This window comes from Triticum urartu, chromosome 7 (genome assembly GCF_003073215.2).
Source record: "Triticum urartu cultivar G1812 chromosome 7, Tu2.1, whole genome shotgun sequence".
Classification (NCBI taxonomy): Eukaryota; Viridiplantae; Streptophyta; class Magnoliopsida; order Poales; family Poaceae; genus Triticum; species Triticum urartu.
Window position 1 is genome coordinate 541,995,746 of NC_053028.1, and position 22,352 is coordinate 542,018,097.

A 22,352-nucleotide genomic window follows, 5' to 3' on the forward strand; every position below is an offset into this window, starting at 1 on the left:
GCATCACAGCCCTTCTAGAAGGTGTGGTGTCAAACTTGAAGCGCTCTATGAAGCCATCCTCTTCAAGTTCAGCTTCAGTACATATCATTGAGAGCCCTTTCCAGGTATGACGACAGGTTTCATGAGTGACGAAGGCATTCTTGGTGGCAAGATTTCGAAGACGATTAACATCCACCAAGAGGCTTTTCATCTGACGCTTTAGCCAGTCGTGATGCCTATCTTGTTTTTGATGAAGGGCCACAAGAAGCTCTCGGTCAGTGAGAATACGAGTGCGCTTCTTGGGTCTTGAAGCAGTTGCACTATCAGTGGCTTCAGTTGAAGCAGGGTGTGGCGCACGTGTAGTGCCAGCCAAAGGATACACCCTGGAGATGGCTTCAACACCTTCATCATTCTGAGTGAAGCTCTGGTGTTCTGCATTTTGAAGACTCAACGGTTGCTTGGCAGGCTCTGGATATATAGCTTCAGCAAAGGTATCCACATCTGGCAAGAAAATCTGATGGTTTCGGGCTGAGGGTTGATACGAGATCGCAGAGTGCAGTTTGATCAGCCTCATCACCCAAGGAGCATAGAACTTCAAACCAAATAAGTCTGAGCCTGACGCTGCAAGTTGGCGTATGAAGAAATCCTGTGCGTTGAAGCATTTGCCATGAAGGATGCAGAATATCATAGTCTTCATTGCACCCTCAATCTTTGCATTTGGAGAGTGCCCTTTAATAGGCCAGAGAGTCCGCCGGATAATGTGATATATGGTCCTGGGCAGGAACTCAAAGTCTTCAACGAAGAACTCTGTTGGATAAGGAGCATCGTGGGGCAATGGCTTCATCATTGAGAGCATCTGACTCATATTTGGTTCAGGCCTCTGGAATATGCTCTCAATAGCTTCAGCATGTAGTTGACAGCCTTCCTCGAAGAATTCGCCAGGAGTGGGCAGGCCGGTGAGCTCAATGATATCAAATGCATTGGCTTCATGATGGACATTGCCGGTCATCCACTCCAGGACCCAAGTCTTCAGATCTCTTTTGTATCCTTTAATGTGGAGGGTGGCATAGAACTGAAGCAGAAGCTCTTCATTCCAGTGCTCTTCATCAGTTATAAACGGCAGCAGACCCACTTGCTTGAAGCAATCCAGCGCTTCTTCTAAGCAGGGCAGACCAGCAATGGCTTCAACATCAAGGCGCTTGTGAGGGAAGATGCGACCTTGGTTGTATAGGATGCATGAATAGTAGCTGTGCTGAGGATAGCTCCAGAACCTATCTGATGAAATCCTTTCCCTTGAATAGGGGTTCTTGGAGCTGTTGAAAAGTGTATTGTCTGCCTTGAAGCTATTGATGTCAAATGAGCCAGGTGTTGATGCAGGACCTGGGAACCTTGGAAGCCTTGGGACTGGCTTCTGGACATGAGGCCAGTGCTCAACATGGTAATCAAATTGGGGACCTGCAGCAGACTCAGGAACAGAAGTGTCTGGTTCAGTAGCTTCGCTGTCTGCTGAAGCTTTTGGTGGGGAGGGCTCCACATTTGCTTCAGTATTTGTTGTGGCAGCCTCAACATTTTCCTCCTCCGCTTGACTAGCTGGAGGGTCAGTCACAAGCACGTTCTCCTGGAAAACTGCTTCTTGATGGAGCATTGGAGTGGGCTCTTGTGGTGTTTCTTCTTCGGCTGATGCAGCCGGAATGTCTTCAGCTTGGACTTGAGGCCTTGGACCTTTGCGAAGCCTGCGGAACGCAGACGACGCTTGTGGGGTTGGAGTGGGCTGGGCCTCAAAGTCTTCTTTCTCTTGAGGGCGATCCGCCCATGACGCATCTTGTGCAATTGGCGTCAGAGGATGACCAATGCTGATGAGTTCGCTTTGTTCATTGAGGAAGGGTTGCATCATCTTGTACATTGTCCTGATGACCAATGTCTTCAGCAGCAATGGGGTCGGCTGCTGGTATGTCTTCAGCTTTAGGAGCCTCAGTGGAAGTAGGCTCATGAACCGTCAGTTGACGTTCTGCGTTCGGGTGCACCATAGCAATAGGTTCAACTATCAAGGGCTCTGTGGGAGCAGCCCGAGATTTCTTGATCTTTCTCTTCTTCTTGCTGGGGGCAGTAGGAGAGGCTTCAGAGCTTTTCCTCTTTCTTGCTTCAGCCTCAGCAGTTCTTGTCTTCTTAAGCTCTGAAGCTGTTGACCAGCTCTTTGGCTTCGAGCCAGTCATTGCAGTTGGGAAGACAATTGGAACCGCTTCTTGCCTAGGTGCCTCTGGTTCAGCCACAGCAGGCTTCTTCTTTTTCTTCGCGGCCATCTTGGGGTCAATGCCTGGACGCCCAAGTGCCTTGCGCTTTTCAGCCTCATTGTAGGCTTGTACACATCTTTCCGCCAGAGACTTCATCCGCTCACGTGAGCCCTGAGCTTCTGCACGCTTCTTCAGAAAATTTTCTTTGAGCTCATGCAGCATGGCCTTGAAGCTCTTCACTTCTTGCACGCTGAGCTTGGCCATATGCTTCTTGAACTGAGTCTTTTCATGATCAATTTTCTGCTTCAGTTCAACTATGCGTTGTGCAATAGCAAGTTCTGAAGCAATAGCACCTTGGAAAGCGACGCTGAGGCCAACGGGCAGCTGCAGATCTTCGAAGCTGATGTCTGGTGAGGCAAACCATTCATCGATGAAATTGTGGATGATGGCGACATCAAAGAGAGGCAAATTGTTGAAGATTTCAGCTTCTTCTTTGCTCTTGATGAGCTGCTCTAGAGCGTCATCTCCAAGATCTTCATCACTTGACAGATCTATTGCTTCGCTGCGCAGGATGGCAGCAGCTGTGAGCTCTTTGCCGGTGTGTGGCTGAGGCACTTTGGCCTTCTGGGGCTTGGAGACGCGGGATACGTCTTCAGACTACACACTGTCTTCAGGAGGTGCAGTTGCCAATGGCTTCGCCCTTGAGATTTTTGAGGAAGGGGCCGGCTTTGAAGCTTTTGGCTTCTTTGATTGCTTTGGCTTTGGTACAGAAGGAGCTTCATCAGACTCAGAGTCAGCTGGAGGGTCATTCACGGCAGTCCCTTGGACTAGGATGTGAGTGATGAGGCCTTCAAGGTTGGCAAATGGACCGATGATATTGGGTTCGGCGTCGCGTGTGCCATCTGCCCTTGGTGCGGAGGGACCAGGGTTGAAGTCTAACCCAAATTTCTTCTTGTTCAGCTTCGCTGATTGTTGAGCAAATTGGAAGTTGCGCTTGAACAGATTGTCGTCACGACATCAGAGTAGTGACGACGGATGTGCATCATCAGGCTGTGGTCCTCGGACCATGCATGGGTAGAAGCCTTGAGCAATGGCTTCATCTCTGGTCCTGGGTATGAGATTCTTGAAATGGATGTCCCCCCATGGTCTCCTGATGGCACTTTTCTCAGCATACTCCTGGGTGACGAAGCGGTATTTGAACCATTGTTCTGCCCAATAGCGTCGAATCCATTGGATTCGAGTCTTGCGCTGCCCATAGTTCTCTTCAGGATCTGTTTTATACATTTCTGCCAGGTCTTCAGGCAGATCTTTGGAAGTTCCTTCACGTCTCTGTCTGCCCCCCTTCCTTGCTGCTGCTTCTGAAGCCATAAACTTTAACTTGAAAGGCTTCAAAACTTTCAAAGGCTTCAAAGGCTTTCTTTGCTGGACCAACAGGAACTGGCTTCAGGAGAGTTTATGTGATGCTGTAGAAATTCTGCAAATGAATGGAGACTATGAGAACCGAAGGATTCTCCCACGGACATGTACCTGTGACAGCATTAAGGTGCGAGGGAAGGGGAAGAGGTCATATGCATTCTCAGAAGGTTTTGAAGATTAATCAGTTTAGAAGACATTGACCTCATCGTGCGAAGACATTCACTCATAGATAAGAAGTTGGTTCCAGATTTGTACGAACCCACAGATCATTACAAGTGAGGAATCTAACTACTTCATGAAGCACAAGTGAATATACTAGGCATGTTATGAGATGCAGATTGAGAGATCTAACTTGTGTGAAGATAAACTTCTTATGGTAGAAAGTGATAGAACCATGAGATCAAAAGGGGCTGTAAAAAGAAGTTTTATTTACCACACTTGGAACTGCTAGACGGAAGTGGGAGTTGATGCCGAGCAGTTCAATCCTCCGTGCCCTAACTTGGCGACGGAAGACACCTACGAAGACGGCGGAGAGGACGATGTCCGCAGTCGGCGTGAGGACGGCGTCGGAGAAGTTGCGGCAGCGAAGCGCTTCGTCGCCGGCGTCGTCGAGTGCTAGCGGTGGCGCTAGGGTTCGTGCGAGGGTGGAAGAAGGAGATAATGATCGCTGTAAGTGTGAATTTATAGGCTCAGGGGCGGCACTGTGCCTATTACACAGGTGCCCCTGGCGATTCGCATCTGAGGAACGCGTGGCCAGTTTGCGGAAGTTTGGGGTTTGTTCCACGTCCCACGCACGCCTGGATTGTCGGGCGGTCGTTCCTGCTTCTCCGGATTTTATGTGGAGGAATGAGCATTGAAAACGGACTTTATGGTTGTCTCTATATCTTCTGCTGACAAGGACGCAGTGAAGACATTCGACAGTTTCAATAGAATGCATATGACTTGGAGAGATAAGATTTGAGATAGAAAGCATAGAGAGATTAGGGTCCGATCACATTCACTTAGTTCAAAAGATTCAACCAAGAAGACATAGCTATAAGTGAATGCTGTAGAGGACAGAACACTAGTATATATATATATATATTATATATAATAATCAACGTAGTGAAGATAATCATGAAGACATGTTGAGGTTCGAAGCCAAACCAAATGTGAAGACATTGCAAGGTAACGCTCATGAGTGAAACACTTCAAAATAAACGTTTGGTGGTGGCGTTACCCACCGTATAGGAAGTATTAGACCCAGACACGGCGCACAATTATCGTGGCGCTCCGAAGTCAAATTCCACATTAATGTATTCACACTTAGAATGTATGTCTTCATTGATTGAAGATATACTTTACTTCGTGTGTTGCACATCTAAGTCATCAATATGCATAAGTGTTAGGATGTGTGCCTGATCACAGGACATTTGAGGATTCCAAGATATTTAGCTCACACCGTAACTTGCAAAATCTCTTCTCATCCAAGGGCTTGGTGAAGATATCTGCCAATTGTTCTTCAGTGTTGACGTGTATGATATCAATGTCTTCCTTCACAACATGATCTCTGAGAAAGTGATGACGAATTTCAATGTGCTTTGTCTTCGAGTGCTGAACTGGGTTGTTGGCAATCTTGATGGCGCTTTCGTTGTCGCAGTAAAGTGGTACTTGCTTCAGATGAATGCCATAGTCCTTGAGTGTTTGCTTCATCCACAGAAGTTGAGCGCAGCAAGATCCAGCAGCAATGTATTCAGATTCAGCAGTGGAGAGAGATACACAGTTCTGCTTCTTTGAAGACCAACATATAAGTGATCGTCCCAGAAAGTGACAAGTGCCTGATGTAGACTTGCGATCAACTTTGTCACCAGCATAATCAGCATCCGAAAATCCAACCAAATCAAACTCTGAGCCCTTTGGATACCATAATCCTAGAGTTGGGGTGTGAGCCAAATATCGAAGAATTCGCTTCACAGCTAAGTGATGCGACTCCTTTGGTGCCGCTTGAAATCGAGCACACATGCAAACACTAAGCATAATATCTGGCCTAGATGCACATAAATAAAGCAAAGAACCAATCATGGAGCGGTATACCTTTTGATCGAACTCTTTACCATTGTCGTCAGGACCTAGATGATGTTTGGCTGGCATTGGTGTTGTGAAGCCTTTGCAGTCTTGCATACCGAACTTCTTCAAACAATCTTTGAGATACTTCTCTTGAGATATGAAGATGCCATTGCGTTGTTGTCGTATTTGAAGACCAAGGAAGAACTTCAGCTCCCCCATCATGGACATCTGATATTGCTCTTGCATCATATATCCAAACTCTTCACTGTACTTCTGATTGGTGCAGCCGAAGATAATGTCATCCACATATATTTGGCACACAAACAGTTCACCATCATATGTCTTCGTGAAAAGAGTGGGATCCAGGGAACCAGGTATGAAGCATTTGCTCTTCAGGAAGTATTTGAGTGTGTCATACCAGGCCCTAGGGGCTTGTTTGAGGCCATACAGTGCCTTGTTGAGCTTGTATACCATGTCAGGATGTTTTGGATTTTCAAAGCCAGGCGGTTGTGCAACATACACTTATTCTTCAATCTTGCCATTGAGAAAGGCACTTTTCACATCCATTTGATATAGAAGTATGTTATGATGATTTGCATAGGCCAGCAGTATGTGTATGGCTTCAAGCCTAGCCACAGGAGCAAATGTTACATCGAAGTCAATGCCCTCCACTTGAGTATATCCTTGAGCAATGAGACGAGCTTTGTTTCTGACAACTTGACCATGCTCATCTTATTTGTTGCGGTATATCCATTTGGTGCCTATTATGTTGTGCTTCTGTGGATCAGGACGCTTGACCAGTTCCCATACATTATTCAGCTCAAACTGTTGAAGCTCTTCTTGCATAGCTTGAATCCATTCAGGTTCCATGAAGGCTTCTTCAACTTTCTTGGGTTCTGATATTGAGACGAATGCGAAGTGCCCACAGAAATTTGCTAGCTGAGTTGCCCTTGAACGAGTGAGTGGACCAGGTGCATTCATGCTGTCAATTATTCTGTCAATCTGCACTTCATTGGCAACACGAGGATGTACAAGGCAAAGACTTTGCTCTTGCTGATTTGTGTCGTTGTTGGGAGGAATGTCTTCAGACTGAGCATTGTCTTCATGTTGATCAGGTGCTGAGATGATAAGTTCTTCTTCAGGATGAGCTTCAGAAGGTATAATCTCTCCAGTTCCCATAAGCTTGATTGATTCACTAGCTGGAACTTCATCTAGCACATTTGGCAGTTGCTCTCTTTGTGAACCATTTGTCTCATCGAACCGCACATCCACTGTTTCAACAACTTTGTAATGAAAGAGGTTGAAGACTCTGTAGGAGTGCGAATCCTTTCCATATCCAAGCATAAAGCCCTCATGTGCTTTTGGTGCAAACTTTGAGGTGTGGTGTGGGTCCTTGATCCAGCACCTTGAGCCAAATACTCTGAAGTAACTGACATTTGGCTTCTTGCCAGTTAGGAGTTCATAAGATGTCTTGTTCAGAAGCTTGTGAAGATAAACACGATTGATTGTATGACATGCAGTATCAATGGCTTCAGTCCAGAATTTTCTTGGAGTCTTGTATTCATCTAGCATCGTTCTGGCCATCTCAATGAGTGTTCTGTTCTTGCGTTCGACTACGCCATTCTGCTGTGGCGTGTACGGAGCTGAGAATTCATGTGTGATGCCCAAGGTATCAAGATATGTATCAAGGCCAGTGTTCTTGAATTCAGTGCCATTGTCACTTCTGATGTGCTTTATCTTGGCGCCAAAAATGTTCATAGCTCGATTGGCGAATCGTCTGAAGACATCCTGCACTTCAGTCTTATAAAGGATTATGTGCACCCAAGTATATCTAGAGTAATCATCAACAATGACAAAGCCATAGAGGCAAGCAGTAGTAGTAAAAGTTGAGTAGTGAGTGGGACCGAAAAGATCCATGTGGAGCAGTTCGAAGGGTTGTGTAGTAGTCATGATTGTCTTCGAAGGATGTTTTGCCCTTGTTATCTTCCCTGCTTCACAGGCACCGCATAAATGATCTTTCTTGAACTTGACGCCCTCGATGCCTATGACATGCTTCTTCTTCGCAAGGGTGTGGAGGTTCCTCACTGCAAGTTGTGGACCTGCTGAGAAATCTACCACATACAAATCATCTTTCCGATACCCTTCAAACACTAGAGACTTGTCAGATTCCATTAGTACTAGGCAACGATATTTTCCAAACATTATGATCATGTTCAAATCGCAAAGCACTGAGACAGACATTAAGTTGAAGCCAAGGGATTCAATAAGCATGACTTTATCCATGTGTTGATCCTTTGAGATTGCAACTCTACCTAGACCCAATACCTTACTTTTACCAGTGTCAGCAAATGTGATGTGGCTCTTGTCGGATGGACGTAAGGTTGAGTCCATAAGAAGGCTTCTTTTGCCAGTCATGTGATTTGTACACCCACTGTCAATAATCCATTCTGAAAACTTTGAAGTCGCTGGTGTCGTACCCTACAGTGCAGTTAGGGGGATAGGCTTCACGAAGAGAATTGTGAAGCAAAAACATTTGACGAACCAGTGGGTTATGAAAACTTAAATCCAGATTAGGACTAATAGGGAGAGTAGCATGCGATTCAGGAACGAAGTACATAATGATGCCATTCAGGCATTTTATCTTGCGCCCTACAAGATTTTTAAGGTCCCCGGCAATAGCGTCAGAAGATTTTGTTTTTCTGCTGGAGACCTTTCCCTGCAAAAGAGAGTTAAGCTTTCTTAACCACCCACATCTTCAAGGGTGGCTTAGAAGCAATAAGTCTAAGTGCAGCATCTGAGAATTTTGGCTTTGAAGCCTTAGCAAACAGTCTTGCAGGTGGACAATAATACTCATAGGAATAAGCAGAATAATTTTTGGTCATATGAACATGACGGTTCGATGAACCGCTCTCATATTCATATGCCTGAGTATGGTTTTCCTGCAAAACATTTGCGTTAGTGTGACTCAGGTGAGTCCTCTGTTTGTATGAAGCTTTGGACCGTATGAAGCCTTTGGTCTGAGGTTTGTCTTCTTCAAGTGAGGTGTCATGAAGACATTCACAGGAAGATTTTCCAGACACTTTTTCGCAACCCAGATCTTCTTCATAGGCGGTCCATTCCTACAGTTAGTACCAATGTACCTGGCAAACACTTCACCATTCTGATTCTTAAACAGTTTATAGTTTGCATCAAAGGATTCATCAATGATAATGGGGTTAGCACAAGTGAAGCCAGATAAATTGGATGGATCTACTGAAAGTTCCTTTGCAGCAACCCATGTGGTTTTGGAGTACTGCTCAGGTTTCCAGTAAGAGCCATCTGCATTTACTTTCCTTACGAACCCAACACCCTCTTTCCTAGGGTTTCGGTTCAGAATCTGCTTCTTGAGGACATCACATAATGTCTGATGTCCTTTAAGACTTTTGTACATCCCTGTTTCAAGCAATGTCTTCAACCTAGCATTCTCATCAGCAATGGCAGTGGTATCCTCAGCAGAGGGGTTAGTTACCACATCAACAGTTGAAGATATTGCAAAATTAGTAGCAGTGGAACATTCAACAACAGAAGTAGCATTATCACGCTCAATGCATTTAAGACATGGTGGTTCAAATCCTTCCTGAGCGGAATTGATCTGTTCGGCGCGAAGTGACTCGTTTTCCTTTTGAAGATCTTCATGAGTCGCTCTCAATTTCTCAAGTTCTTGCTTCCTTTGAAGATAATCGTAGGAAAGCTTCTCATGAGTTGTTGAGAGAGTATCAAGACGATCCTCAAGTTCCTGATACTTAACGTGAAGATTTTTTATGTCTTCAATTAAGGATTCAGATCGAGTCATTTCAGCACCCAACAGATCATCGCTTCTGTCTAACAGTTTTTGAATATGTTCCATAGCTTTCTGTTGTTCAGTTGCAATTTTAGCAAGTGTTTTGTAGCTGGGTTTTGAATCACAGTCAGAGTCATCGTCACTAGATGTTTGATAGCGAGTAGTGCGTGTGTTTACCTTGGCACCGCGTGCCATGAAGCAGTAGGTAGGAGTGGAGTCGTTCTTGTCATTTGCATCGGTGTCGGTGATGAAGTCATTGTCTTCAGTGTTGAAGATGGACTTGGCGACGTATGCTGTAGCCAGACTCGCAATGCCAGAATCAGACTCCTCCTCAGACTCCACCTCTGCCTCCTCAGAAGCGGACTCCTCCTCTGAATCCATCTCCTTGCCAACAAATGCACGTGCCTTGCCTGATGAGCTCTTCTTGTGTGATGAAGACTTTGAGGAAGACTTGGAAGAAGACTTTGAGTATTTTTTCTTCTTCTTGTCGTCAGAATCATATTCCTTGCTCTTCTTCTTCCTTCTGTTCTCATTGTCCCACTGTGGACACTCAGAGATGAAGTGTCCAGTTTTCTTGCACTTGTGACATGTTTTCTTCTTGTAGTCATGAGCAGAAGCTTCATCATTCCTTGAGCTTGATCATGAAGATTTTCTGAAGCCTTTCTTCTTGGTGAATTTTTGGAACTTCTTCACTAGCATTGCAAGTTCCCTTTCAATGTCTTCAGGATCATCAGAACTGCTGTCAGATTCTTCTTCGGATGAGGAAACAGCTTTTGCCTTCAAGGCACGAGTTCGCCCATAGTTTGGACCGTAGATATCTCTTTTCTCAGAAAGCTGAAACTCATGTGTGTTGAGCCTCTCAAGTATGTCAGACGGATCGAGTGTCTTGAAATCAGGACGTTCTTGAATCATCAGGGCTAGAATGTCAAATGAACTATCAAGTGATCTCAGCAGCGTCTTGACGATTTCATGTTTGGTGATCTCAGTGGCGCCGAGGCTTGAAGCTCATTTGTGATGTCAGTGAACCTGTCAAATGTGTGCTGGACATTCTCATTGTCATTTCGCTTGAAGCGGTTGAAGAGGTTGCGAAGAACACTGATTCTTTGATCTCTCTAGGTTGATATGCCTTCATTGACCTTAGAGAGCCAGTCCCAGACCAGCTTGGATGTCTTCAAGCCACTCACACGGCCATACTGTCCTTTTGTCAGATGACCACAGATGATATTTTTGGCAGTAGAGTCCAGTTGAGTGAACTTCTTGACATCAGCAGCAGTGACACCTTCTCCAGCCTTGGAAATGCTGTTCTCGACGACATACCATAGGTCAACGTCAATGGCTTCAAGATGCATGTGCATCTTATTCTTCCAGTAGGGATATTCAGTTCCATCGAAGACGGGGCACGCAGCGGAGACTTTGATTATCCCTGCAGTTGACATAGCTAAAACTCCAGGTGGTTAAACCGAATCACACAGAACAAGGGAGCACCTCGCTCTGATACCAATTGAAAGTGCGTTATATCGACTAGAGGGGGGGTGAATAGGCGATTTTTATGAAAGTCTTCAAAACATGGGAGTTATGAAGACAAACAGTAAAGATTATGCCTATTACTATGCAGCGGAAGTTAGATTACACTAGGCCAGCCATGGTCAAGTATTCAATAGAGTGAAAGCACAATGAAAAACAGCTGCAGTGTAATAAGGATCAGGTAGGAAGAAGTTATGAAGCCAAACAGATCATACATTCACGTTGTGAAGACAAAAGATAGAGCAAGCATGCAATGGCTTCACAATGAGTAACAGTATGAAAAAGGAAGTGAAGATGAAACCAGTGACTCGTTGAAGACAATGATGTGTTGGACCAGTTCCAGTTGCTGTGACAACTGTACGTCTGGTTGGAGCGGCTAGGTATTTAAACCTTAGGACACACAGTCCCGGACACCCAGTCCTGAACACGCAGCTCAGGATACCAAGTCCTCACCGTATTCTCCTTGAGCTAAGGTCACATAGTCCTCGCCCAATCACTCTGGTAAGTCTTCAAGGTAGACTCCCAAACCTTCATAGACTTCGTTCACTGGCAATCCACAATGTCTCTTGGATGCTCTGAACGCGACGCCTAACCGTCTGGAGGATTCACAGTCCTCAAGTGTAATAAGTCTTCAGATCACACAGACAAGAAGACTTAAGTGATGCCCAATTTACTCTGGCTCTGGGTGGTTACGGCTTTTCTCCTCGCTAGGAATTTTCTCTCAAAGGCTTCGAGGTGGGTTGCTCTCAAACGACAAAAGCCGTGCACTAAAATCTGAGCAGCCAACCGGTTATGGTTGTAGGGGGTGGGATATTTATAGCCACTTGGCAACCCGACCTGATTTGTCCGAAATGACCCTGGGTCACTAAGGAACTGACACGTGTCACAACGGTCAGATTTCAAACTCTCATGGGAACTTTACTTGGGCTACAAGCAAAGCTGACTTGTCCGGCTCTGGACAAGATTCGCTCTCATTGTCTTCACTCGAAGACATAGGTTTTGGTTTAGGCATCACTTCAGTCATTCTGACTGGTTCTCCTGGACCCCACTTAACAGTACGGTGGTTCCTATGACTCAACACACAAGAAAAAGAACTACGAAAGATCTAAGTCTTCGAGCTCCATAGGCTTCATAACGTGTCTTCTTTTGTCATAGTCTTCAAAGTGAATATCTTCATATACCACCTTTGACTTCAATGTCTTCATACATTTTTGGGGGTCATCTCTGGTAGTAAAACCGAATCAATGAGGGACTTCTACCTGTGTTATCCTACAATTCTCACGAACACATTAGTCCCTCAACTAGGTTTGTCGTCAATACTCCAAAACCAACTAGGGGTGGCACTAGATGCACTTACAGAAAGACTCCATATAGCAGAAGATGGCCACCGGAGGGCCACTAGGGGGCCCACGAGGTAGGGGGCGTGCCCAAAGGGGTAGGGCGCGCCCCCACCCTCGTGGGCAGGGTGTGGCCCCCTGGTGAAGTTCTTACTCTCAGTATTTTTTATATATTCGGAAAACATCTTCCGTGAAGTTTCAGGACTTTTGGAGCTGTGCAGAATAGATCTCTAATATTTGCTTCTTTTCCAGCCCAGAATCCCAGCTGCCGGCATTCTCCCTCTTTATGTAAACCTTGTAAAATAAGAGAGAATAGGCATAAGTATTGTGACATAATGTGTAATAACAGCCCATAATGCAATAAATATCGATATAAAAGCATGATGCAAAATGGACGTATCAGGCCCTTTCTACCATTGCGAATGTCACATAAAACCCCATCTTTCTGTTATCGTTGAAGCAAACATGATAGGCCCTCCGTGCAAAGGAGAAAGAGGTATGGACGGATGGGATCCCCTTGTCTTATACCACGTGATGGAACAAAGGGATTTGTGTAGTCTCCATTAACCCGGACATCATATCAAATAGAGGTAACACATCTCATCACTGTCGCGACCCAATAGGGAACAAAACCCAACTTCAATAGGATGACCTCCAAGTAGCACCATTCCACCCAGTCATATGCCTTCATCATATCAAATTTTAGAGCAAAGTGTGGAGTTTTGATCCGTTGCTTGCGGATGTTCCGAAGTCACTCATATGCAATAAGCACGTTGTCAGTAATCGGCCGCCCGGGAACAAAAGCACTTTGTTGCTCTAACACTATCTCTGGCAAGAAAAGCTTGAGCTTGTTAGCAAGAACTTTAGATGCTATTTTGCAAATGACATTGCAAAGGCTAATTGGACGAAAATTTGTCAATGTTCCAGGACTACGGACTTTAGGAATTAGAACAATTATCGAATCACAAGAACCTTCAGGCATTTCAGCCCCTGTCAAGAAACCTCGCACGACGGAACAAACATCTGTTTGCAAATGATCCCAATGATTCTGGTAAAAGAGTGCCGGAAAGCCATCTGGACCTGGTGCCTTGGTCTGCCCCATTTGAAGGCAGAAGCTTTGGCTCTAAGGTTCGGATTATCTCTCGCACATAAGGCGGGTTGCAATCGCCTTGACATTAATTCTGACAATACGAAAGTCATTGATACCATGAAGAATGGAGGACGTTCAGCAGGAGCAGCGGCGACAATTTTTGATGATTGTTATTTTTAGCATATGGTTTTTCTCTCACTAGGTTTGAGCATTGTAATAGGGAAGCGAATAAGGTAGCTCATGGACTTGCCAGATTAGCTAGATTTTCTGAGACAAGGGGTTGGATTGAGGAGCCTTTGGTCGAAATTGTACAACCTCTAATAGACGATGTAACAGTTATTTCTAATTAATAAAGGTGGTTATTTAAAAAAATGGATTTCACCGGAATTGGATAATTCCAATTTATTGAGTCAAAGGTCTTCGCAGAAAAAAGAATCTTAGGATTCAAATCCTCCAAAAGTTCTACGAATATCTTGTAATCCAAAGAAACCCCATATGCAAGGAAACATTCTTACACATACTCCGCCAGAGCCCTATAAGGTGTATTGATTTCCGTGCAAATCAACCATTTGAATGTTTGATCAAGACTATAAAATAAAATAACAACATCCGCAATACCTAATAGATAAAATATGAAACTACTTTTCTTGATGGATCCAATGATATGAATTTTGTATTGTAAATATTGATATATTTTTATAAAAGCTCAGTCAAACATGCACTCGTTATTGATCTATTGATCTACATTATTCTTCATCTGCGGCGATTGCTGTTCTGGTGCGCTGGTCCTATGGGGCCTTAGCATGACGACTTTCCGACTGTCTACTACAACAAGTTGTGCCCGATTCTGATGATGGGGGGCGATGACGGCGGCGCGCCTTCGACTCGTTTTAGTGCTTGTAGTCATCGCTAGGTGGTTTACGGATCTAGATGTGATTTTTTATTATTTTTGGTGTTCGTTGTACTGCCATGATTGAAGATGAATAGATCGGAAGATTTCTCGTAAAAAAAAACATGCACTCGTTTGACGTTTGGAAAAAACAAATACACCTTATACTCCATAAAGGAACGGAGGGAGTATATTGTACTACAGATTTTGATGATAATCTATAAATAACAAAGCGCATACGTAATATGCTTTTTTCAAACAAAGGATATGCCATTGGACTTTGGTGCCTTCGCTCTGCATTCTCGAGCAGGTTCTTGCACAGTGGAGGGTGCTCCAATTCGTAGGAGGACATGCGAAAGGTCCGCACGGGTAGCCCATACCCATCCAGCGACGCTCATACGGGTAGGGTACCCTACCCGTAGGGCTGAAACCCACACGTGCATTCCCTTCCCTTCTACCCCTCCTTCCCCTCCTTTCCCTCTCCCTTCGATTCCGACTCGATTCTATTCCATTCCCCAAACCAACCCACCACCACCATCTCCCCCTCCTCCCCCCATTCCGCCTCGCCGCCGCCGTCGCCATGCCCGGCGCGGCGGCCCACGCGGTGGAACCCCGCGGCACCGCCGCACCCCCTCCCCCCGTGGCCGCCGCGGCGACGGCTGCGGCGGCGGCGGCGCCAGCGGCGGCCGCAGGGGGGCCGTGCGAGCCGGTGCGCAAGGCGGGCCCCGTGACCATGGAGCACGTGCTGCTGGCGCTCCACGAGACGGAGGAGGAGCGGGAGGCGCGGATCCGGGACATGTTCGACTTCTTCGACACGTCCGGGAGGGGCCAGCTCGACTACGCGCAGATCGAGGCCGGCCTCGCCGCGCTGCAGGTCCCCGCCGAGTGCAAGTACGCGCGGGAGCTGCTCCGCGCCTGCGACCGCGACCGCGACGGCCGCGTCGGCTACGACGACTTCAGGCGCTACATGGACGACAAGGAGCTCGAGCTCTACCGCATCTTCCAGGCCATCGACGTCGAGCACAACGGCTGCATCCTCCCCGAGGAGCTCTGGGACGCCCTCGTCAAGGCTGGTATGTTGTAGCCTCACCCCCACCCCCCGCCTGTACAGCTACCGACCTCCTCAATACAATCGCCCCTGCTGTGTGGTCACACGCTGGTTGCAGTGGCATCTTAATTGTAAATTATGACGCGTTGTGCGAAATGCAGTCTCTGTAGCATATTTCTGCCTGGTTGTTGGATGCTTGCAACAAGCAAATCAGTAGCCAACCCGTTGGAGTGTAGCCCTTTTTTACTTCTTGGGGGTTTACTCTGTGAGCAGATGTATGTCACTGTTGTCATGTCTGGACATTAGAAGGGTCCTTTGTGATTGACTAGATAGTATAGATACTGGTGCCAATTATGTTCAATCACACTTTTAGTTGGTGTATGTCTGTTTTCACAGAATGGTGAGTCTCGGTAGGCCCTGAGGGCCAGAACTGGCCTTATTGTAATGTCTGAGCAGTGGAGAAACTGAGCTCTAGGAGGTACCTTGGCTATTTGGCAAAATACAAGATGATCGAGTAATACATTAAATTTGTTAAGCATGTAAGCTTATTATTTCTCGATGGAAATGTAATTTAACCTCTCAGATTAGGAACATCAATTTAACCAGTGTGTTACCACTAGCAAATTGAGAGTACATAAAATGTCAACCTGACTTTAGAGTTTAGTTTGTATTAACATGACGAAATGCAGCTCAGCAATAATACCATAACCATCACGTAAGTGTTCATGTTGATGCACAGTTGGGGATGAACTTAATGCTGTTGTCTTGCTCCTGCAAAAAGATTTGTAGTGTACGAAACATGTTGTTTAAGTTAGGCACTTAGGCATCAATTTATATATCTTTCTTGTTGTAGGATACCTCGGTTTGTCAAGCTACTAAACAAAACTGGCCAGAACCCAAAATGCCCACTTGGGATATTGGATCTGTAAATCACTTAAGATGCAGTAAGCAAAAGGGCAATGTACCTGAGTGCTTAGCATTTGTTTGGTGCAAAATAAAATAAAAATATCACTCCAATAGCACCACTGAAGTTTTGAATTTTGAAGAAACTTTAGAACAGAATTGTACACTACTAATTCCATCAAAAAGCTGAACACCAACACGGCAACACATTTCATCTATAGATTAATTTGCAACGGTTCATAACATATGTAGCACATTCGATACATTTGAAGTCCAACCTATTTCTTTACCATACATGAGCACTGAAGGCTTACATTGCTTGTTGACTGCTAAGAATTGGCTGAATCTTTAGAGTTAGAAATACTATACCACTAGTATTTAATAGGCCCACTGTTTGGTCTATGATCAGTTGGCAAATTGTTTGTTCTCTGTTTTTCTGTCATATACCGTGCCATGCTGGAACATGTGTGTTTTGGACCTTGGAACTTCAATTTCACTGCACCTTATGTTGATTGAAGTGCTTTTTTTTGGGTCTGTGCCTTGCCTTGGTACCTAGTCGTATTCTGTAGACTCAATTACATGGTGGTGTATTGTAGCTTTCCAGTAAAATAATTGTGCAGTGATGTATGACAGTGCAGGTCTTGTTAGCTTTCCTAATTACTCCCTCTGTTCCAAATTATATAAGATGTTTTAGATATTTCAATATGGACTATATACGTACTGAAATGAGTGAACAAACACAGTAAAACGCGCCTATGTACATCCGATTCAGAAAAAAGTTAGAACATCTTTTAGGCCTCCTTTGGTTTAGAGGAATTTCATAGGAATTCTAGAGGATAGGATTCTTATAGGATTTTTTCCTTTAGAGCCCTTTGGTTCATAGGAATGGATTCCTATTCCTACATAGGATTGGTTCCTATCCTCCACATTTCATAGGAAAATAAAAAAGAGCCTAGACTCAATGGAAAAATTCCTTTGGTGTCAACCAAATAACATCTTGTTTCCTATTTCTACTCATAGGATTTGAGATACATGTTATCTCATTTCCTACAAGATTCCTATTCCTATGATAATCCTATCCTATGAACCAAAAGAGGCCTTAATAGTGAAGGGAGGGAGTAACTAATATGAGCATATAACTTGCTGCATAATGTCAATAGCCATGAAGGCATCATGTTTTCTCATAGTTTGGCTGTTTTATGCTATAGAACACTGCTAAAATTTTGCCAATGCTTCCAAGTTCGTCGTGGTTTACAGTTAAGTCGATTTCTTGTTCTAAACTTTTAACACTACTTTCTAAACGAGTTGAAATTGAACACATGAAAATAGCTGCTACAACTAATATTGATGGTTTATTTCCAACCACTCACATATTCAGTCACATGATATTCTACCAGATGTAGGTGTTGATAAGTCATAGTTTAGATCATTTAAATAATTGTGTGGCCCTAAATCCTCTCTTATCAAACAGTTCCACGTTACCACTAAAAATGACTATGAACACACCTGATATTGTCATTTGGCATGCTCTCCTGCATTAAAGTGCATAATAATCCAGCACGAACGTATAGCTTATACTGGGTGTGCGTAATCGGCGTACCATCTCATGCTTTGACTAGATATACACTATTATAGTTTGGTTCTGCCCAATATGTGGAACATGTTTTTTTCCTGATTATGGGTATTCTTTAATTATGTGGTCATTCATTGGTATTGGAACAAACATGCATGCATGCAGCCTCAAATCCTATCCATTTCTTTAGACATCACGTTATTGCTGATGCCGAAAACTTGGGCAGTTAATAACCGCTACCCTATCGTTTATTCACCTTGATCTTCACCTTGTCCAAGGGAGCAATCCTCTCCTGCTTGTTGGTGCAATTAGTACAACAGCCAACGCGGCTGCAGCTTAGCTAGGCAGTCCCAAGATTATATACCTTGTTACTAAACATTGCATGGCATAGGCAACTAAAATCAGGTGTATCAAAAACACTCTCCAGGGAGGAATCCTATCCTGCTTGTTGGTGCAATTTCTACGGCAGCCAACACGGCTGCAGCTTAGCTAGGCAGTCCGAAGATTATATACCTCATTGCTAAACAGTGCATGACATAGGCAACTAAAACCAGATGCGTCAAAAACACTGATACGTGGCTGGAACATCGTATCCGTATCGACATGTTGGATACGTACCAGCCGAGTATCCTCCGATATAGCATTAAAGCAATCAATTTTAATTCCCGATACTTGTGGGATACTTACAGAATATGTTGTAGGTACCTCCAGCCCATCATCATCCCATTAAGGGCAGCATGACCCTAGTTATCCCGACCCGATGCCCCCTTCTGTCCACTCCCCCTGATCCAATCTTTCTCCTAGGTCCCGATATAGACGACGTGGCCACAGTTGCGCCACCAGATGCAGCAGCCGGCGGCAAGGCAGTGGTTGGCTCAGGGGTCCTGCATTAGCAGCTCGCCGGCAGCAAAGCTTGCTTCACTCTCTCCTCTTTCTCCCTATCCCTCCCTGTTGGCGGCTACCTCCTGGAGCATGCAAACAGCTCGCCGGCAGCAGCTCGAGCAGGTGGTGGGCTAGAGCCCCACTATTTATCACTATTTTTTTAAATAGTCAGACGTATCCTTGTATTGGTGCTTTTCGGAAATGCCGCATTCCTGTATCCATATTGTTGCAAATTAGCTCACTTAACTAGAGCAATGTACAGCCTAGGAAGCGTGCTCAGACGTTGGGCGTTGCCTAATTCGAAAATATGGTGAAGCGTCATATTCTTTATCTGACTGCTAGCATGGTGTTCTGTAGAGATACATGCGAGTTAGCCAATGAATTTCCTAAGTGAATTCCTTGATACTGAAATGAAATGACGAAATACAGCTTAGGTAGACTATTGTAGTTACGAGCTATACTTGGCATGGATGTCTTTGCAGGAAAAAATGCCTCCCGATATGCTAGAGAAATAGGTTAAAATGGTTATATTGGCTAGCTGCTAGCTATATATGCCTTGGTCATTTGACGTGGGATTTTTGTATATATTGAAGGTTATGTTAAGCTGGTTTTGTTTTCCATTAAGTTACAGAGCAACTTATATTTGATTGATAGTTCTTCATTCAGACTGTATCACCAAAGAACTAGCTATGGACAGGGGTGCGTGGAAGCTTGCTATCCATGTACCAGAGCCATGAGTTGGTCGCGAGATCTTATGGGTTTCACCTCTAGCCTACCCCAACTTGTTTGGGACTAAAGGCTTTGTTGTTCCAATATCAACTAAGACTAACTAGTGTCTCCTCTGTAGTGTCTCGGTTAAATTCAAATTGACTCCTGCATAGTGTCAAGCTTGTAGGAAATTTGCATATCTTATTCTTGAACCTCATTGCTATCTTATTAGGTTACCAATCTTCTGCCCCCAAAAAAGTGTGGGCTCTGTCTATATATTATGAAGCGCTAACATAGTTTGCTTGGATCTCCTTGAACTCTGGTTATTTAGGGCTTTCATCTTTTTTGCATCCATAATATAACTTACAAGCGATGTCAGTTTGTTGTTTGCAGGTATAGAGATTGATGATGAGGAGCTTGCACGATTTGTTGAGCATGTGGACAAGGACAACAATGGAATTATTACTTTTGAAGAATGGAGGGATTTTCTTATGCTTTATCCCAATGAAGCAACAATCGAGAACATTTATCATCACTGGGAAAGAGTTTGCCTTGTAGATATAGGTGAACAGGCTGCTATACCAGAAGGCTTAAGTAAGCATGTCAGCGCAAGCAAATATCTGATAGCAGGAGGCATTGCTGGCGCAGCATCTCGTACTGCAACGGCACCTCTTGATCGTCTTAAAGTGATCATGCAAGTGCAAACAACACGTACTACCGTCACACATGCAGTTAAGGATATATTTATCCGGGGTGGTCTATTGGGATTTTTTAGAGGTAACGGTTTGAATGTTGTAAAAGTTGCTCCAGAAAGTGCAATAAGGTTTTATGCGTACGAGACATTGAAAGAGTATATTATGAACAGCAAAGGAGAAAATAAGAGTGCAGTTGGTGCTTCTGAACGCCTCGTTGCTGGTGGTTTGGCTGGTGCAATAGCACAAACAGCAATTTATCCCATAGATTTAGTAAAGACAAGGCTGCAGACTTTCTCTTGCGAGAGTGGTAAAGTTCCTAGTCTTGGTACATTATCAAGGGATATATTGAAGCATGAAGGGCCTCGAGCATTCTATAGAGGTCTTGTTCCATCTTTGCTTGGTATTGTCCCTTACGCTGGAATTGATCTTGCTGTATACGAGACTTTGAAAGATGCCTCCAGGACATATATCATAAAGGACACCGGTAAGCTCTTGCTTATAATTTGTTGGCATTTCCAACCTTTTTCTTTCCAATTTATTTTCCTTGATTCTTGGTTATTATAATAATGTAGAACCTGGTCCTCTAGTACAATTGGGTTGTGGCACTGTCTCTGGAGCTCTGGGAGCAACATGTGTTTACCCTTTACAGGTTATTAGAACAAGGTAAGAATTCAGAATTGTGAAACTGTATATATATACATAAAAGTCTATGTCTATCTCAACTGTATTTGAAATATTTGTAGACTGCAAGCTCAACAAGCCAATTCAGAGGCTGCATATAAAGGAATGTCTGATGTGTTCTGGAGAACCCTACGGCACGAAGGCGTTTCTGGATTCTACAAAGGAATCCTACCGAATCTCCTTAAAGTGGTGCCTGCTGCAAGTATTACCTATCTAGTTTATGAGGCGATGAAGAAAAATCTGTCTCTTGATTAAATTCTGGAATTGTTTTGCAAATCGGCCATTATTATTGGCGTGGCTGACTGTAGAGATAATGACGACACATGAATTTACTGGTTAAAGAGCTCCTTTTTTTGACGCGAAAGATGGTGCCTTCAGGATAGAACTGAAAGCTATTGCTATCCTACTTGTTAAATGAAAACAAAGAGATTATCATGAGATCATCAAGGCTGTCACACTGGCATACTGGTAACGGTTCCTTCTTGTCAAGTTGTATTGCAGCTATCAGTTATACTTCATAGGCCCCTTTTGTCTTCTCATGACAGCTCCTGTGCATACACAACTACCTACTGCTGCACACATTTGACAATTAGTAACAGTACTGAAGTACTTAGGATGTTGTGATCCATAGCTCATTTCTTGGCAACTAATCATAATAAAGTATTTAGGAGTTTCTTAAGCTGATAATGAACAATCAAAAAGCTTGTAATTGATGGCCACTTTCAATCTTGGTACTTAGATTATGTGTACATTTTCTTTTGTCATGTACAGAGCACCAGGGAATATTGTTAGCAGCCATTGTGCACAGTTTGATAATGTGAATGTGAAGAACGACATGCCATGATTCTGTTAGAAGTGGCATGGACTCTTAAATAACAAGTTTGGCATACATGACACATATATTGTCATCTAGCACAGCTGAATACATGGTTCCATGAATAGATCACGATAATGACTAAACAGTTAAAGGACTATTTCTTTACGAATACTGTAGGTTTTGTACTCACAGTTTCACAAATTTCCACTGTGTCCTATGTCCTTACCTCGCCCGGTGACCTTCATCCCATTGTCAGCACTCAGCAGGCTTTGGCTTTGTATAAGGGTTTTGTGAAACCCTATGACCATATAAGTGCTTCTCCCTCTGTCCCATATGAATTGTCGCTCAAACAGATGCATCTATACTACATCTGTTTGAGCGACAATTAATACAAGAAACCTGGGGTTATTTGTGACCACAAAATCAAGTTTCATGTAATTAAATTAATATATTAACTAGTTAAGTTGTAGTATCGCATTTGTATACAAAGAAATATTGTGCCTGTATAAGATGGTTACTTAAAGAGCAAACAGACCATCTCCCATGGAGAGCAATGCTAATGGCCAAAATCAGAATGAATTTGTATCAGTATTAACTATTAAGTTCAAAATTGAATATTCTGTGGGATTGCTTGAAACGGCGCAAGAGAAGCGGAGGAAAGCCTCTGTAAATTGATGAAATGAAGTGATGGAAGTACCATTACTGGTCTGAAG

At 44.0% G+C, this 22,352-nt stretch overlaps 1 protein-coding gene across 1 annotated transcript; it reads left to right on the forward strand.

Annotated features, from left to right (window-relative positions):
* The first annotated feature begins 14,805 nt into the window (after positions 1-14,805).
* Positions 14,806-21,285, forward strand: LOC125519002 (calcium-dependent mitochondrial ATP-magnesium/phosphate carrier protein 2-like). The gene is made up of 4 exons (XM_048683887.1): positions 14,806-15,405; positions 19,840-20,625; positions 20,714-20,804; positions 20,885-21,285. The coding sequence occupies exons 1-4, from the start codon at positions 14,913-14,915 to the stop codon at positions 21,075-21,077; spliced, it is 1,563 nt and encodes a 520-aa protein (XP_048539844.1). The 5' UTR covers positions 14,806-14,912; the 3' UTR covers positions 21,078-21,285.
* Positions 21,286-22,352: the final 1,067 nt, after the last annotated feature.

What these genes read in the sequence shown, in the direction of transcription:
- LOC125519002 (XM_048683887.1), top strand. Translation starts at nt 14,913, where the DNA reads ATGCCCGGCGCGGCGGCCCACGCGGTGGAACCCCGCGGCACCGCCGCA. An exon ending in GGACGCCCTCGTCAAGGCTG is followed by an intron (nt 15,406 to 19,839) that starts GTATGTTGTAGC and finishes TGTTGTTTGCAG; the next exon opens with GTATAGAGATTGATGATGAG. An exon ending in ATATATCATAAAGGACACCG is followed by an intron (nt 20,626 to 20,713) that starts GTAAGCTCTTGC and finishes ATAATAATGTAG; the next exon opens with AACCTGGTCCTCTAGTACAA.